This window comes from Pelophylax lessonae, assembly GCF_965119305.1.
Source record: "Pelophylax lessonae genome assembly, chromosome: 12".
Classification (NCBI taxonomy): domain Eukaryota; kingdom Metazoa; phylum Chordata; class Amphibia; order Anura; family Ranidae; genus Pelophylax; species Pelophylax lessonae.
This window is the reverse complement of record NC_138779.1, coordinates 213,862,379-213,879,878: the sequence shown is the minus strand read 5'-3', so window position 1 is coordinate 213,879,878 and position 17,500 is coordinate 213,862,379. Positions and strand designations below refer to the sequence as shown.

Genomic DNA, 17,500 nt, shown 5'->3' with positions numbered 1-17,500 from the left:
ATTCAGCAAGGCAAAATTCCATGGACCTCTGGTTACGTCCCGTTTTCTTAATCCAGATCCTCACGATGTATTGTGGGTAGGGAAGAAAGGTAGGCTTCTCATAGTGTAGTAAATCAAATTATTTCTTTATTAAAACGTTTAAAATACACTTACAAAAGACGAATGTTTCCAAGCAAATAGAAAAACCAGGGGACGCCGTTCCGCGTTCCACCTGCATTCCAGGAAAGCGGAAATGGCGTGTCACGTCTTAGGTCCGCCCAACGTGTTTCGTCAGCAAACGTCTGACGTCAGCAGGGTCTGTTTCAATTGTTTTTATTCAGTTTTCAGAATTAGAGGAAAATGTTACAACGTAATATAAAAGAGTGCAAAATGGTTCTGTCAACATAAACAGTAAATAAAAAAATTAACAATGATGCCATGTTTTAAGGGTAAGGAATGTAGGATAGAAATCCATGGAAGTCCACCTTTGGGTATCAGAAGCTGCGCCAAAGTGTTCAACTATGTTGAAAGCTTGTATTACGAAACATGTTCGGCTGTAGTCCAAAAAAAGACCAAGCAACCAATGGGCCTTACATCAGTCCAACGTTGTACATTTGGTGGAGGGGTCAAACAGGACAACACCTGCCCTCCCGACCAGCAATGTAGGCTATAGACGTAATAATGAAATTAAAGCGAACGTAGTGACCACTATGTTATCCAGTACTAGATTTGTTTAAACTACCCTGAAAATACTATATACCATATACAGTGGGTACGGAAAGTATTCAGACCCCCTTAAATTTTTCACTCTTTGTTATATTGCAGCCATTTGCTAAAATCATTAAAGTTCATTCTTCTTCCTCATGAATGTACACATAGCACCCCATACTGACAGAAAAACACAGAATTGTTGACATTGTTGCAGATTTATTAAAAAAGAAAAACTGAAATATCACATGGTCCTAAGTATTCAGACCCTTTGCTCAGTATTTAGTAGAAGCCCCCTTTTGATCTAATACAGCCAGGAGTCTTTTTGGGAAAGATGCAACAAGTCTTTCACACCTGGATTTGGGGATCCTCTGCCATTCCTCCTTGCAGATCCTCTCCAGTTCTGTCAGGTTGGATGGTAAACGTTGGTGGACAACCATTTTTAGGTCTCTCCAGAGATGCTCAATTGGGTTTAAGTCAGGGCTCTGGCTGGGCCATTTAAGAACAGTCACGGAGTTGTTGTGAAGCCACTCCTTCGTTATTTTAGCTGTGTGCTTAGGGTCATTGTCTTGTTGGAAGGTAAACCTTCGGCCCAGTCTGAGGTCCAGAGCACTCTGGAGAAGGTTTTTGTCCAGGATATCCCTGTACTTGGCCGCATTCATCTTTCCCTCGATTGCAACCAGTCGTCCTGTCCCTGCAGCTGAAAAACACCCCCACAGCATGATGCTGCCACCACCATGCTTCACTGTTGGGACTGTATTGGACAGGTGATGAGCAGTGCCTGGTTTTCTCCACACATACCGCTTAGAATTAAGGCCAAAAAGTTCTATTTTGGTCTCATCAGACCAGAGAATCTTATTTCTCACCATCTTGGAGTCCTTCAGGTGTTTTTTAGCAAACTCCATGCAGGCTTTCATGTGTCTTACACTGAGGAGAGGCTTCGGTCGGGCCACTCTGCCATAAAGCCCCGACTGGTGGAGGGCTGCAGTGATGGTTGACTTTCTACAACTTTCTCCCATCTCCTGACTGCATCTCTGGAGCTCAGCCACATTGATCTTTGGGTTCTTCTTTACCTCTCTCACCAAGGCTCTTCTCCCCGATAGCTCAGTTTGGCCGGACGGCCAGCTCTAGGAAGGGTTCTGGTCGTCCCAAACATCTTCCATTTGAGGATTATGGAGGCCACTGTGCTCTTAGGAACCTTAAGTGCAGCATAAATCTTTTTGTAACCTTGGCCTGATCTGTGCCTTGCCACAATTCTGTCTCTGAGCTCTTCAGGCAGTTCCTTTGACCCCATGATTCTCATTTGCTCTGACATGCATTGTGATCTGGAAGGTCTTATATAGACAGGTGTGTGGCTTTCCTAATCAAGTCCAATCAGTATAATCAAACACAGCTGGAATCAAATGAAGGTGTAGAACCATCTCAAGGATGATCAGAAGAAATGGAAAGCACCTGAGTTAAATATAAGAGTGTCACAGCAAAGGGTCTGAATACTTAGGACCATGTGATATTTCAGTTTTTCTTTTTTAATAAATCTGCAACAATGTCAACAATTCTGTGTTTTTCTGTCAGTATGGGGTGCTATGTGTACATTCATGAGGAAGAAGAATGAACTTAAATGATTTTAGCAAATGGCTGCAATATAACAAAGAGTGAAAAATTTAAGGGGGTCTGAATACTTTCCGTACCCACTGTATACTCGAGTATAAGCCGACTTTTTTAGCATGTTTTTTTCATGCTGAAAAAGCCCCCCTCGGCTTATACTCGAGTCACGGTCTCACTTACCTTTTCCCCCGGTCAGTGCGCATATTCCAGAGTAGACGGCGCCTTTCTTAAATGTAAGGTGGAAAGGTAAGTGCGACTCCTCTGCAGCCCCTGCATCTCCTCAGGAGATGTAGTGCTGCGGGCATGGTACAGGAGACTCTCCTGTACCATGCCCGCAGCACTGCATCTCCTATACCATGCCTGTACCATCTGCGCCATGCCTGTACCATCTGTGCCATATCTGTGCCATGCCTGTACCATATCTGTGCCACGCCTGTACCATCTGTGCCATGCCTGAACCATCTCCTATGCCATGCCTGTACCATCTGTGCCATGCCTGTACCATCTGTGCCATGTCTCAACCATCTCCTATGCCATGCCTGTACCATCTGTGCCATGCCTGTACCATCTGTGCCATGCCTGAACCATCTCCTATGCCATGCCTGTACCATCTGTGCCATGCCTGTACCATCTGTGCCATGTCTGAACCATCTCCTATGCCATGCCTGTACCATCTGTGCCATGCCTGTGCTATATCTGTGCCATGCCTGTACCATCTCCTGTGCCATGCCTGAACCATCTCCTGTACCATGCCTGTACCATCTCCTGTACCATGCCCACAGCCCTGCATCTCCTGTACCATGTCCACAGCCCCTGCACCATGCCCGCAACCCCTGTTTTGGGTCTTGTGGTGGTCCAGTTGGGTCCAGTAGCTGCTGCATTTCCCACTCTAGGTTTATACTCGAGTCAATATGTTTTCCCAGTTTTTTTGTGGTAAAATTAGGTGCCTCGGCTTATATTCGGGTCGGCTTATACTCGAGTATATACAGTACTTAGAAAAATCAAATGGATCAGCAACATGTCCTTATGATATAATATTGTCACATACAAAACCTAGAAGAAAGCCCTAAAGTCCAGAGAAAGGGTCCGACTAGAGCAGCGGTCTCCAAACTATGGCCCTCTAGTTGTTCAGGAACTACAATTCCCATCATGCCTAGTTATGTCTGTGAATGTCAGAGTTTTACAATGCCTCATGGGATGTGTAGTTCCGCACATTTGTTTTGGACGCAGTATGTTGCACAATATCCAATCTAGGGCAGCTTTCATTGTTTATACATTGATTATTGAAAATAAGTTACAGTAATACACTTCTTGAGATAGCCACTCAGTGGTCTGTTCATAAAGATGAGGCATATCCAGGCATATTCACTTACTAGAGTTGCCCGCATTCTCCACCATTTGCTAGCTAAAACCAATAGGTAATAAAAAAGAAAGGTGAATGTTGGCGAGGGAAAGTGTAAAGTAAGTTCTCGAAAATCTGTGAATATAATGTGGTGAATAATAATTGGGGAATCTTTGGATATAAACAGAATTCTATTATGAGAGCTCCTTAGCTGGACCAGCTAGTGCAATAAAGAAGAAAAAATAAATACCACCAGTCTAAGGCCCCCGTTTTTTTGGCGTGAGAAACGCCGATTCAAGTGACCAGGCTGCCCCCTATGCTCAACATATGAAATCATGTGAAAATCGCAAAGTGCGCGTTCCCGCTACGCAAAGTGGGAACGAGGCCCAAAAGATTTGACTGCACACTAAAAAGAACCTTGGTATTGGTGATGACCCATAGCCGCAAATAGGAATTAATAAACAGCTCCAGCTCTAGTAAAGTGAAATCTGATTGGACGTTGTGGGTTATTGATCTTGCTGATTGCTCTGTGCATTGCGCAATGATATATTTTAATTTTTATTTTGTTTTTCCTTCCAACAGCTTCAAGTGGTCCAGCTCCACCACCCGGTAAAATTACTATTTGGTCATTATTAAACTATGTGACAGCTGTGCATACTATGCTGGGCTGCTGTTAGAAATCACGGGGCCCCATACAGCCTACCTTACCATCCCCCCCCCCCAGGACATAGATTTATCTATTATTTATCATTTATCATTTCCTTTCTTTGCAGCCTCAGCGGCACAGATGAATAAACAGGAAGTGCTCTGAGGCATCCTGCTCATTCCCAAACTGAAGCATAGTAAACATAGTTTACTATGCTTCCGTGATGAATGAACACAGGAGTGATTGGTAGAGATTGCTCACTGCGTTCATTCAGAAAAGGAAGGGGCCAGTAAATGACATATTTACCGATCCCTTCTCCTGAAACATCCCCCTGTGTGCCCATAGCAGCTGCCGGCGGTAGAGGAGAGGAGGGAAGCCGGCGGTGCTGTGGGAGAAAGCAGAACACAGGGGGGTCTGGACAGAAAATGGAAGGGGTCGTGACCAATCCCCCTGCACAGTGCTGCTGTCGGGAGAAAGAGGAGGAGAAGCTGGCAGCACTGAAGGGGGAGGCAGAAGAGGATCGGTGTCTGCAATAAGACAGTACAGCTGGCCCTCCTGCTCAGCAGGTGCCCGGGCCCCCCTTTTGAACTGATGGAGCCCGGGCCCAGTACAGGAGGGCCAGCTGTACTGCCTTATCGGCAGTCCTGCCTGTGACCATACAAGTAAAGAGTGACAGGTTCCCTTTACAGGTATTTCAGTTGCGGATATTAATGGGTGGTCTCTCAGGTCACAATCTTTTGGGGTAGATTGGATGGGACTGAACATGGGGCTACACCAGGACAATGTGCTCAAGAGTTAGGGTGAGCTGGCTTAGAACCTAAGCTGTGTATTCATATAAAAATGTTAGAAGAGCTTTACATCCTGTGAAACTTCATATACATTCATTCTGTGCCAAGCAAAATCTAGTGTTATTAGCCTATTTTCTCCTCAGGTCAAATGTTTATTATACAGAATCAAGTGAATGAGGAAAATTCAACATTATGCCCACTAGATGGAGCCGATGATCATAGTAAATAAGTATTTGCTGTTATCACAAATGCCATCTAGTGGCCAATGTTATTTTTATTGTTTGGTTTTTTTTTTTCACTAGTAATAGCGGCGATCAGCGATTTTTAGCGGGACTGCGACATTGCGGCGGACAGATTGACGTTTTTTTTTTTGTTTATAGCGCAAAAAATAAAAACCGCACAGGTGATCAAATACCACCAAAAGAAAGCTCTGTTTGTGGGGCAAAAAAGGACATCAATTTTATTTAGGTACATCCTCGCACGACTGCGCAATTGTCCGTTAAAGTAACGCAGTGCCGAATCCCAAAATATGGCCTGGTCATTAAGGGGGGAAATCTTCCGGTCCAGAAGCAGATAATCAACCCGGGATAAGCAAGTGCAGATACAAGTGCAAAAGGCTCTGGCTCAACGCGTTTCGCCCCATTTTGGGGCTTCTTCGGGATTCACATATTTGGTGTTAAATACAGCATCAAAAATACGATCCAATATCTGCTTCAACAGAGCGTGGTCCCAGCCGAGACACATTTATTGCATCTAACCTGTGAAATACTTTAAAAACAAATAAAAATGGGCCAGTGAATAGCCACAATCCCTCAGGAAAAAATTTACAGAGGGGTTACTCCCATGCAATAACTTAGGTGTAAGCAATCCTAGATAGCACCCATTCAGTGTCCCCATCAGAAGAATATCCCTCTATTCCTGTTCTGGTGACAACCCACATTTTTAGATTTTCTTTTACTTTCAGTGAATCTCCCTAATGGGGGCACAGACTGCAATAAACACCTAACAGGGGTTCTATTACCTCTCCACTCTATCCAAAACTGAAACTGTGCCCCCCCCCCATTTCACCCTGTCTAGTTGCCCTGTTTATTGTTTTTATCGAAAGTGAAAGTAAAAGAAAATCCAAAATTTTTTGGGTTGTCACCAAAACAGGAATAGAGGGGAAATCTTGCAATGGGGACACTAGTGCTTGCGATAAACACTTTGGAGGGATTTCCTCTCACTTCCTGTTTTGACTACAGGACAGGAAGTGAAGGGAAATCTCCCCAATGGGACACAGATGGAAAAAAAAAAAACTCTTACTCTATCCAAAAAAGAAAAAAAGAAAAGTTTTGCCTTTAGTTCTATTTTAAGTTTGAACACTGGGGGGGGCGGTAATGGTTCTTTGTTCCGGCTGGGTCTATCAGTGTCTTTCTTTGTATTACAGAAGGCTGTCCGGAGAATGAAGAATTTGTTGCGTGCGGCAGCAAATGTCTGACTACATGCAAAACCGGGGATGTGCCCGTCCCGTGCAATCGCAAATGTTTCATCGGCTGCGACTGTGCGAATGGATTACAGCGCAACAGTGCCGGCACCTGCGTCCACCCCGAGGAATGCAGCTAAATCGTTTGCATGACGATCATTCATGAATGGGAGAAAGTTTCCCCCCCATGTGACATGTGAATGAAAATAAAATAGCATAAATAAGTTGTATCTCCTGTCTGTTTCCTAGAATTGTATGCCTGTTATGTGGTCAGGATCCTATAGAGTTCCCATTCAACCAGGGGACAGTCATTGTGTAGAAGCAATCACAGAATAAACATGCAGCATGTTTCAGCTGAGTATTCAAATCTATGAGCTGGTTGATCACAATGCAGACTTGTATGGGGCGGGGGTGTGAACATCCCATGTACAAGCCTACGCTCTGATAGGGCACTACCATGTACCAGTCTACACTCTCATAGGGCACCCCCATGTACAAGCCTACGCTCTGATAGGGTACCCCCATGTACAAGCCTACGCTCTGATAGGGTACCCCCATGTACCAGTCTACACTCTCATAGGGCACCCCCATGTACAAGCCTACGCTCTGATAGGGTACCCCCATGTACAAGCCTACGCTCTGATAGGGTACCCCCATGTACCAGTCTACACTCTGATAGGGTACCCCCATGTGCCAGTCTACACTCAGATAGGGCACCCCCATGTACAAGCCTACGCTCTGATAGGGTACCCCCATGTACAAGCCTACGCTCTGATAGGGCACCCTCATGTACAAGCCTAGGCTCTGATAGGGTACCCCCATGTACAAGCCTACGCTCTGATAGGGTACCCCCATGTACAAGCCTACGCTCTGATAGGGTACCCCCATGTACAAGCCTACGCTCTGATAGGGCACCCTCATGTACAAGCCTAGGCTCTGATAGGGTACCCCCATGTACAAGCCTACGCTCTGATAGGGTACCCCCATGTACAAGCCTACGCTCTGATAGGGCACCCTCATGTACAAGCCTAGGCTCTGATAGGGTACCCCCATGTACAAGCCTACGCTCTGATAGGGTACCCCCATGTACAAGCCTACGCTCTGATAGGGTACCCCCATGTACAAGCCTACGCTCTGATAGGGCACCCTCATGTACAAGCCTACGCTCTGATAGGGTACCCCCATGTACAAGCCTACGCTCTGATAGGAAACTCCCATGTACAAGCCTACGCTCTGATAGGGCGCCACCATGTACAAGTCTGAAACTCTATAGATCAGACCAAAATGATGGACAAATGAGGAGGAGAGAGGGACAGAGGGACTTTCCTCCAAATCAGGGACAGTTGGGAGCTGTGCGAAATTCTTCACTTTCCAGAATGTTGTCTATCTCCAGCCTCACGCAAAATGGCCGCCGCCGTAGGCGAAGACACCTTCCTACAGTGCACTATACACCTCTACCGCAGCGCAGTGCACCGCCTACCTGTAGCCCATCACGGATTGGTGGGAGAGGTGCGGACGGTAGAGCGGGAAGGGAAGGGAGCAGGAAAGATGGCGAGCCTGTGGATGGGAGATGTGAGTATGGAGAGGGCTGTGTGTATCGGCGGGACTCCACTACGAGAGGCCGGGGATTTGCTGCGGCCTAGGCCCCCTATAAACTCCTGTATGTGATCTGTTACTGTGTGCGCTCATAGTGATACACCGATGTCTATCTGTAACATTGTACCTAAATGAGGAGAGAGGATGGAGTCCAGGTCTTGTTTTTAGTCCTGGAGGGAGCTGGAAATGGTCAGACCTCCCCCAATCAGGATTTTATTGTCTGTCTGTGTCTCCATGGGGGAGATTTCCCATTTCTTCCTCTCCTGGATATAAAACAGGAAGTCAGGGAAATCTCTTCTTGGATCAAGTGTCCCCAATAGAAGATTTCTGCTAAAATCTCCATCATGGGACAAAGAGGGGAAAGTACAGTACAATGCACACCCCATTTATAATATGAACTCCGCGCTACGGCCGTCCTTTTTTGCGCCCCGCGCTGCGTCCGTCCTTATTGCGCCCGCCGATGCGTCTGTCATTTTTGTGCCCCATGATGCGGCCGTCATTTTTGCGCCCGACGACGTAGGCGTCCTTTTGCAACCGACCTTTTTGCGCATGATGATGTCATCACCTCCTGTCTGATGATCTCTTGTGTTTTCTCCTCTACAGATCGATGAGTCGATGAACGAAGCATTCATCACGCAGGCCTTCCAGGCCATGGGGGAGACGGTGCGCAACGTGAAGATCATACGCAACCGATTCACAGGGTGAGCGATTCTGGCAGCAGCCGGGATTCTCCGCAGCTTTGAGATCCCAGCATTTATTTTTACAGGTCGCTGTAGTCATCACTGGGGGACGTCGGGTGTTTCTCCGCCCCCCCCCTCCGTCTCTCCCCCCCCCTCCTCCGTCTCTCCCCCGTCTCTCCGTCTCTCCCCCCCGTTTCCCCCCCTCCGTCTCTCTCCCTCCCCCCCTCCGTCTCTCTCCCTCCCCCCCTCCGTCTCTCTCCCTCCCCCCCTCCGTCTCTCCCCCTCCCCCCTCCGTCTCTCCCCCTCCCCCCTCCGTCTCTCCCCTCTCCCCCTCCGTCTCTCTCCCCCCTCTCCATTTCCCCCCCCTCTGTCTCTTCCCCCCCCCCCTCTGTCTCTTCCCCCCCCCCCCCCTCTGTCTCTTCCCCCCCCCCCCCTCTGTCTCTCCCCCCCCCTCTGTCTTTCCCCCCCCCCCTCTGTCTTTCCCCCCCCCCTCTGTCTTTCCCCCCCCTCTGTCTTTCCCCCCCCCCTGTCTCTCCCCCCCCCCTGTCTCTCCCCCCCCCCCCTCTGTCTCTCCCCCCCCCCTGTCTCTCGCCCCCCCCCCCTGTCTCTCGCCCCCCCCCCTCTGTCTCTCGCCCCCCCCCCCTCTGTCTCTCGCCCCCCCCCCCCTCTGTCTCTCGCCCCCCCCCTCTGTCTCTCGCCCCCCCCCCCCTCTGTCTCTCGCCCCCCCCCCTCTGTCTCTCGCCCCCCCCCCCTCTGTCTCTCGCCCCCCCCCTCTGTCTCTCGCCCCCCCCCTCTGTCTCTCGCCCCCCCCTCCCCCTCTGTCTCTCCCCCCCTCTGTCTCTCCCCCCCCTCTGTCTCCCCCCCCCCCTCTGTCTCTCCCCCCCCCTCTGTCTCTTCCCCCCCCTCTGTCTCTTCCCCCCCCCTCTGTCTCTTCCCCCCCCCCTCTGTCTCTTCCCCCCCCCCCTCTGTCTCTTCCCCCCCCCTCTGTCTCTTCCCCCCCCCCCTCTGTCTCTTCCCCCCCCCCCTCTGTCTCTTCCCCCCCCTCTGTCTTCCCCCCCCCCCCTGTCTTCCCCCCCCCCCCCTCTGTCTTTCCCCCCCCCCCTCTGTCTTTCCCCCCCCCTCTGTCTTTCCCCCCCCCCTCTGTCTTTCCCCCCCCCCCTCTGTCTTTCCCCCCCCCCCCTCTGTCTTTCCCCCCCCCCTCTGTCTTTCCCCCCCCCCCTCCCTCTGTCTTTCCCCCCCCCCCCCTCTGTCTTTCCCCCCCCCCCCTCTGTCTTTCCCCCCCCCCCCTCTGTCTCTCCTCCTCCCCCCCCCCCTCTGTCTCTCCTCCTCCCCCCCCCCTCTGTTCTCCTCCTCCCCCCCCTCTGTCTCTCCTCCTCCCCCCCCCCTCTGTCTCTCCTCCTCCCCCCCCCCTCTGTCTCTCTCCTCCCCCCCCTCTGTCTCTTCCCCCCCCCCTCTGTCTCTTCCCCCCCCCCCCCTCTGTCTCTTCCCCCCCCCCCCTCTGTCTCTTCCCCCCCCCCCTCTGTCTCTTCCCCCCCCCCCCTCTGTCTCTTCCCCCCCCCCCCTCTGTCTCTTTCCCCCCCCCCTCTGTCTCTTCCCCCCCCCCTCTGTCTCTTCCCCCCCCCCTCTGTCTCTCCTCCTCCTCCCCCCCCCCCCTCTGTCTCTCCTCCTCCTCCCCCCCCCCTCTGTCTCTCCTCCTCCTCCCCCCCCTCTGTCTCTCCTCCTCCTCCCCCCCCCCTCTGTCTCTCCTCCTCCTCTCCCCCCCCCCCTCTGTCTCTCTCCTCCTCCCCCCCCTGTCTCTCCTCCTCCTCCTCCCCCCCCCCCTCTGTCTCTCCTCCTCCTCCTCCCCCCCCCCTCTGTCTCTCCTCCTCCCCCCCCCCTCTGTCTCTCCTCCTCCTCCCCCCCCTCTGTCTCTCCTCCTCCTCCTCCCCCCCCCCCTCTGTCTCTCCTCCTCTCCTCCTCCCCCCCCCTCTGTCTCTCCTCCTCCTCCTCCCCCCCCCCTCTGTCTCTCCTCCTCCTCCCCCCCCCCCCCTCTGTCTCTCCTCCTCCTCCTCCCCCCCCCTCTGTCTCTCCTCCTCCTCCTCCTCCCCCCCCTCTGTCTCTCCTCCTCCTCCTCCCCCCCCCCTCTGTCTCTCCTCCTCCTCCTCCCCCCCCCTCTGTCTCTCCTCCTCCTCCTCCCCCCCCCCCCTCTGTCTCTCCTCCCTCCTCCTCCCCCCCCCCTCTGTCTCTCCTCCTCCTCCTCCCCCCCTCTGTCTCTCCTCCTCCTCCCCCCCTCTGTCTCTCCTCCTCCTCCCCCCCCCTCTGTCTCTCCTCCTCCTCCCCCCCCCTCTGTCTCTCCTCCTCCTCCCCCCCCTCTGTCTCTCCTCTCCTCCCCCCCCTCTGTCTCTCCTCCTCCTCCCCCCCCTCTGTCTCTCCTCCTCCTCCCCCCCCCTCTGTCTCTCCTCCTCCTCCCCCCCCCTCTGTCTCTCCTCCTCCTCCCCCCCCCTCTGTCTCCTCCTCCTCCCCCCCCCTCTGTCTCTCCTCCTCCTCCCCCCCCCCTCTGTCTCTCCCCTCCCCCCCCCTCTGTCTCTTCCCCCCCCCTCTGTCTCTTCCCCCCCCCTCTGTCTCTTCCCCCCCCCTCTGTCTCTCCTCCTCCTCCCCCCCCCCCCTCTGTCTCTCTCCCCCCCCCCCCCCGTCTCTCCTCTTCCCTTCCCTTACATCACAATTCACCCTCTTTACCTTGTGCTGCTCTCTGGAAGAAGCTGGGGATAGAGCTGGGTAGGAACAAAGATTCGGGGGAGCTACAGGAGAGGTGGGAAAGCCACATGAAATGGTCTGGAGGGCTGCATTCGGCCCACAGGCCTTGTGTTTGACACACGTGGCTTAGATGGGGAGGGCGGGGGGAAGTGGCATAGACACACCTCTCCGCAGTTGCAGAAGCGCAAAAGTTCAGTCCTCCACTCTACTGCCAACTGCTGAGACAAGGTGGGAGTGGAAACAAGAGGTGGGGGGGGCACAGCTGCAGGAGAGGTGCAAGGGCCCCGCCCTCGCTTAAAAAAAAAAAAAAAAAGGTTTCAGTATGAAAGGACACAATGACAGCCTGGATTCGGATGTGGATTTTCTCTCCTGCAGGGCTCTGGCTGGTTACTGTTTTGTTGAATTCTCCGACCAAGATTCGGCGGCCCGATCTCTGATAAACATCAACGGGAAGGCGATCTCTGGAACCAATCCTGTGAGTGCCTGTTTTCTTCCCTTTGTTGGCGATCCTGTGAGTGCGTGTTTTCTTCCCTTGTTGGCGAACCTGTGAGTGCGTGTTTTCTTCCCTTTGTAGCAATCCTGTGAGTGTGTGTTTTCTTCCCTTTGTTGGCGATCCTGTGAGTGCGTGTTTTCTTCCCTTTGGTCAGACCTGCTTGGTTTGGCCTTTTTTTTTTTTTTTTTTTTTTTTTTTAATGTTTCAGATTTTCATCTTTTTTTATACTATTGTTACATTGACACAAGTCGCTTTCAGATGACCTTTTCTGTCTTTTTGCAATTTTACAGCCCAAGAGGTTCAAGCTGAAACACGCACTTTACACGAAGCCGGCAGCTGATCCCAGCCCCAGGTACGGTGTCATTCCATTGTGGGTTCATTTACCCTCTTTTTTTTTTTTTCTCTTTAGCACTGCGCTACTTTAAGTGGTAATTGCGTGTAATTTTATATCTTTTTTTTTTTTTCTTTTTTGGTGGTATTTGATCACCACTGGATCTTTTATCTTTTGTTATATAAATGAAAAAAGACCGAAAATTAAAAAAAAATATCTATATTATTTTTTACTTTCTGCTACAAAACCTATTCAATGGAAAAAAAAAAAAAAAGTATTTATACATGGAGATCATATCCCCCCTTATGTAATATACATGGAGATCATATCCCCCTTATGTATTTATACATGGAGATCATATCCCTCCCTTATGTATTTATACATGGAGATCATATCCCCCTTATGTATTTATACATGGAGATCATATCCCTCCCTTATGTATTTATACATGGAGATCATATCCCCCCTTATGTAATTATACATGGAGATCATATCCCACCCCTTATGTATTTATACATGGAGATCATATCCCCCCCCCCTTATGTATTTATACATGGAGATCATATCCCCCTTATGTATTTATACATGGAGATCATATCCCTCCCTTATGTATTTATACATGGAGATCATATCCCACCCCTTATGTATTTATACATGGAGATCATATCCCCCCTTATGTATTTATACATGGAGATCATATCCCACCCCTTATGTATTTATACATGTTGATCATATCCCCCCTTATGTATTTATACATGGAGATCATATCCCCCCTTATGTATTTATACATGGAGATCATATCCCCCCTTATGTATTTATACATGGAGATCATATCCCCCTTATGTATTTATACATGGAGATCATATCCCCCCTTATGTATTTATACATGGAGATCATATCCCCCCTTATGTATTTATACATGGAGATCATATCCCCCCTTATGTATTTATACATGGAGATCATATCCCCCCTTATGTATTTATACATGGAGATCATATCCCCCCTTATGTATTTATACATGGAGATCATATCCCCCCTTATGTATTTATACATGATGATCATATCCCCCCCCCTTATGTATTATACATGATGATCATATCCCCCCTTATGTATTATACATGGCGATCATATCCCCCCTTATGTATTTGTACATGGCGATCCTATCCCCCCTTATGTATTTGTACATGGAGATCATATCCCCCCTTATGTATTTGTACATGGAGATCATATCCCCCCTTATGTATTTGTACATGGAGATCATATCCCCCCTTATGTATTTATACACGGGGATCGTATCCCCCCCCTTATGTATTTATACACGGGGATCGTATCCCCCCCCTTATGTATTTATACACGGGGATCGTATCCCCCCTTATGTATTTATACATGGGATCGTATCCCCCCCTTATGTATTTATACATGGGGATCGTATCCCCCCCCCTTATGTATTTATACATGGGGATCATATCCCCCCTTAATCTCCACTTTTCAATAGAAAATAAATTCAGCTCCTCTAATCTTTTCTCATAGCTGAGCTCCTCCATGCCTCTTATCAGTTTGGTTGCCCTTCTCTGCACTTTCTCCAGTTTCCTGATATCCTTTTTAAGAACTGGAGCCCAAAACTGAACTGCATATTCCAGATGAGGTCTCACTAATGATCTGTACAGGGGCAAAATGATATATATCTCTCTCTGGAGTCCATGCCTCTCCTAATACTAGAAAAGACTTTGCCTGCTTTGGAAACATCAGCTTGGCATTGCATGCTATTATTAAGCTTAGGATCTACCCAGAACACCCAGATCCTTCTCCGCTATGGACTCCCCCAGATCCTTCTCCGCTATGGACTCCCCCAGATCCTTCTCCGCTATGGACTCCCCCAGATCCTTCTCCGCTATGGACTCCCCCAGATCCTTCTCCGCTATGGACTCCCCCAGATCCTTCTCCGCTATGGATTCCCCCAGATCCTTCTCCGCTATGGATTCCCCCAGATCCTTCTCCGCTATGGACTCCCCCAGATGCTTCTCCGCTATGGGCTTCCCCCAGATGCTTCTCCGCTATGGGCTTCCCCCAGATGCTTCTCCGCTATGGGCTTCCCCCAGATGCTTCTCCGCTATGGGCTTCCCCCAGATGCTTCTCCGCTATGGGCTTCCCCCAGACGCTTCTCCGCTATGGGCTTCCCCCAGACGCTTCTCCGCTATGGGCTTCCCCCAGACGCTTCTCCGCTATGGGCTTCCCCCAGACGCTTCTCCGCTATGGGCTTCCCCCAGACGCTTCTCCGCTATGGGCTTCCCCCAGACGCTTCTCCGCTATGGGCTTCCCCCAGACGCTTCTCCGCTATGGGCTTCCCCCAGACGCTTCTCCGCTATGGGCTTCCCCCAGTTCTACTCCCCCCTAGTATGTATGATGCCTGCATATTCTTAGCCCCCAAGTGCATAACTTTACATTTATCAACATTAAACCTCATTTGCCACATAGTTGCCCAATAAAACAGTGGATTGAGGTCGGCTTGTAAGTTGGAGACATCCTGTAAGGAAGTTTTTCCACTGCAAAGCTTGGAATGCTACTTTTAATCCCAGACCCAGTAGGAGTAGTTTGTAACCTGGGGACCGCCTGTACTAACCTACCCACCCCCTCCAGAGGGGCAGCGTCTGTGAGCGGCTGCTTTCATATACTTCTGATCTTTTTCCAGGTTCGGCATCTTGATTGGTCGCCCCGGGACAGCGAAGCTCCCATGTGTGTGCGTGGGAGTTTATTGGCACCCCAGACATGTCAAGAATTGAGCCGCTTCAAACAGCGCTGCCTTTCTGCACTGCTAGGGGATTTTTAGGAGCCTTATTGCTTTTTGGTTGAAAACGAGTTACTTTTGTCAGCTTTTTAACCTCTTCTGAACCGCCTGCCGCCTTTATACTGCAGCAGGCTGGCCCTCCTGCGCAAACTGATGTAGACCTACGTCGGTCACGCGCCTGCAGCTAGGGGGCGAGCTTGTGCCACCAGCAGCGCGCTCCCGCCCCCACTCGGCAGCGGGGAAGCCGATGCACGGGGCTGGCACCTCTGATTGCCGCCTGACACCCGCGATCGCTCCCCGCTGAGAGAGAAGAACGGTCGGATGTTGTAAACACAACTGACCATTCTTCTCTCTGGAATGATCACAGAGCGCCTGTGATCCTTCTATATAGGAACACAGGTCTCTGATCATTTCACAAGCCACGCCCCTACACAGTTAGAATCACTCCCCTAGGCTCACATTTAACCCCTTGATCAGCCCTGGTGTTAACCCCTTCCTTGCCGATGTTATTAGTGCAGTAACAGTGTATTTTTTTTGCACTGATTACTGTAGTAATGTCACTGGCCCCCCCAAAAATGTCAGTTAGGGGTCCCATCTGTCCACCGCAATGTCGCAAAAATCACAGATCGCCGCCATTACTAGTAAAAAAAAAAAAACAATAAAAATTACATAAATCTTTCCCTTAGTTAGTAAACGCAATAACTTTTGCTCAAACCAATCAAAATACCCTTATTGCGATTTTTTATTTTTTTTTTCTCTTTCTTTCTTTTTTTTCCCCCCCAAAAATATGTAGCAGAAAACAAATTTACCTAAAATGTTAGAAAAAAAAAAAAAATTAAATTTCTGCTATATAACATCCCCCCCCCCCCCCCGAAAAAAATGTAAAAATCCAAAAAAAATTTTCAGAATTATTGCTCCTTTTTTCTTTCTTTCTTTCCTTTTTTTTTTTTTTTTTTTTTTTTTTTTCTCTTCTCTTTCTTTTTTTTTTTTTTTTTTTCCCCCAAAAATATGTAGCAGAAAACAAATTTACCTAAAATGTTAGGAAAAAAAAAAAAAAATTCAATTTCTGCTATATAACATCTCCCCCCCCCCCCTCCAAAATGTAAAAATCAAAAAAAAAAAACATTTTTTTCCAGAATTGTTGCTCCTTCTTCTTCTTTTTTTTTTTTTTTTTTTTTATTTAGAGCATAAAAAAATAAAAATCGCAGAGGTGATCAAATACCACCAAAAGAAAGCTCTATTTGTGAGGAAAAAAGAGACATCAATTTTATTTAGGTACAGTTTTCACACGACCGCGCAATTGTCCGTTAAAGTAACGCAGTGCTGAATCGCACAATATGGCCTGATCATTAAGGAGGCAAATCTTCCGGTCCAGAAGGGGTTAAGTATTGGACATCTGAGTCTTTTCCTCTTGTCGTTTTTCAGCACGCCAGTAAGGAACCCGGCGGCAGAGTACGTCCAGGCCTTCAACTACTACACCCAACAGTTTCAGCAAATGCTTTCCAACTGGAAGTATGACCCTAAAGGCAACGCTTACAGCTATCAGCAGTACGGCTACACCTCCAACGCCTGGCAGGTATGTAACGGTGACAGTGCGGGGTCTTTGGTATTAAAGGAGACCTGTTATCAATTCATGTAGGTTGCCATTACTGACCCTTAATCAAAATGCGGGTGGCCTGGCTGTCTAATTCAGCTGGCTTTAACCACTTGCTGACCACCCCCCACAGTCGTAGTCAGTCGCGCGCGTGGGGCTGGAGGGAGTTCGATCGCCGCTGACATTCGCGCTCCCGCCCCCACTAGGCAGCAGGGATGGCAATGCACGGGGCCAGCGGCCATGATTACCGCCGGGCACCCTCGATCGCTCACCGCTGAGAGAGAAGGACGGTCAGCTGTTGTAAACACATCTGACTGTTCTTCTATCTGAAATGATCACAGAGCCCATGTGATCCTTCTATATAGGAACACAGGTCTCTATGATCATTTCACAAGCCACGCCCCCCCACAGTTAGTAAACACTCCCCTAGGCTCACACATAACCCTTTGATCACCCCTAGGTTAACCCCTTCCCTGCCAGTGTCATTATTACAGTGACAGTGCATGTTTTTAGCACTGATTACTGCAGTAATGTCACTGGTCCCCCCAAAAGGGTCAAAAATGTCAGTTAGGGATCCGATCTGTCCGCCGCAATGTCGCAGTCCTGCTAAAAAAATCACTGCCATTACTAGTAAAAATAAAAATGACAAATCTTTCCCCTAGTTTGTAGAGGCGATACATTTTTCACAAACAAATCAAAATAAGCTTATTGCGATGTTTTTTTTTTTCCAAAAATATGTAGCAGAATACAGATTGGCC

General features: G+C 49.3%; 2 protein-coding genes across 2 annotated transcripts in view; both read left to right on the top strand.

Moving 5' to 3' along the window:
• LOC309568702 (chymotrypsin inhibitor-like) overlaps positions 1 to 6,670 on the top strand; it is a gene marked incomplete at its 3' end in the record, with an annotated part of 9,204 nt that extends 2,534 nt beyond the window's left edge. Inside the window, exons 3-4 of the mRNA XM_082274445.1 lie at positions 4,217 to 4,243; positions 6,495 to 6,670. Coding sequence (XP_082130571.1) covers positions 4,217 to 4,243; positions 6,495 to 6,670 — 203 coding nt within the window. The remainder of the gene's footprint in view (positions 1 to 4,216; positions 4,244 to 6,494) is intronic.
• A 1,372-nt stretch (positions 6,671 to 8,042) lies between these two features.
• TRNAU1AP (tRNA selenocysteine 1 associated protein 1) overlaps positions 8,043 to 17,500 on the top strand; it is a 17,910-nt gene continuing 8,452 nt past the window's right edge. Inside the window, exons 1-5 of the mRNA XM_082274260.1 lie at positions 8,043 to 8,102; positions 8,730 to 8,827; positions 11,915 to 12,014; positions 12,323 to 12,384; positions 16,574 to 16,724. Coding sequence (XP_082130386.1) covers positions 8,079 to 8,102; positions 8,730 to 8,827; positions 11,915 to 12,014; positions 12,323 to 12,384; positions 16,574 to 16,724 — 435 coding nt within the window. The 5' untranslated portion in view covers positions 8,043 to 8,078. The remainder of the gene's footprint in view (positions 8,103 to 8,729; positions 8,828 to 11,914; positions 12,015 to 12,322; positions 12,385 to 16,573; positions 16,725 to 17,500) is intronic.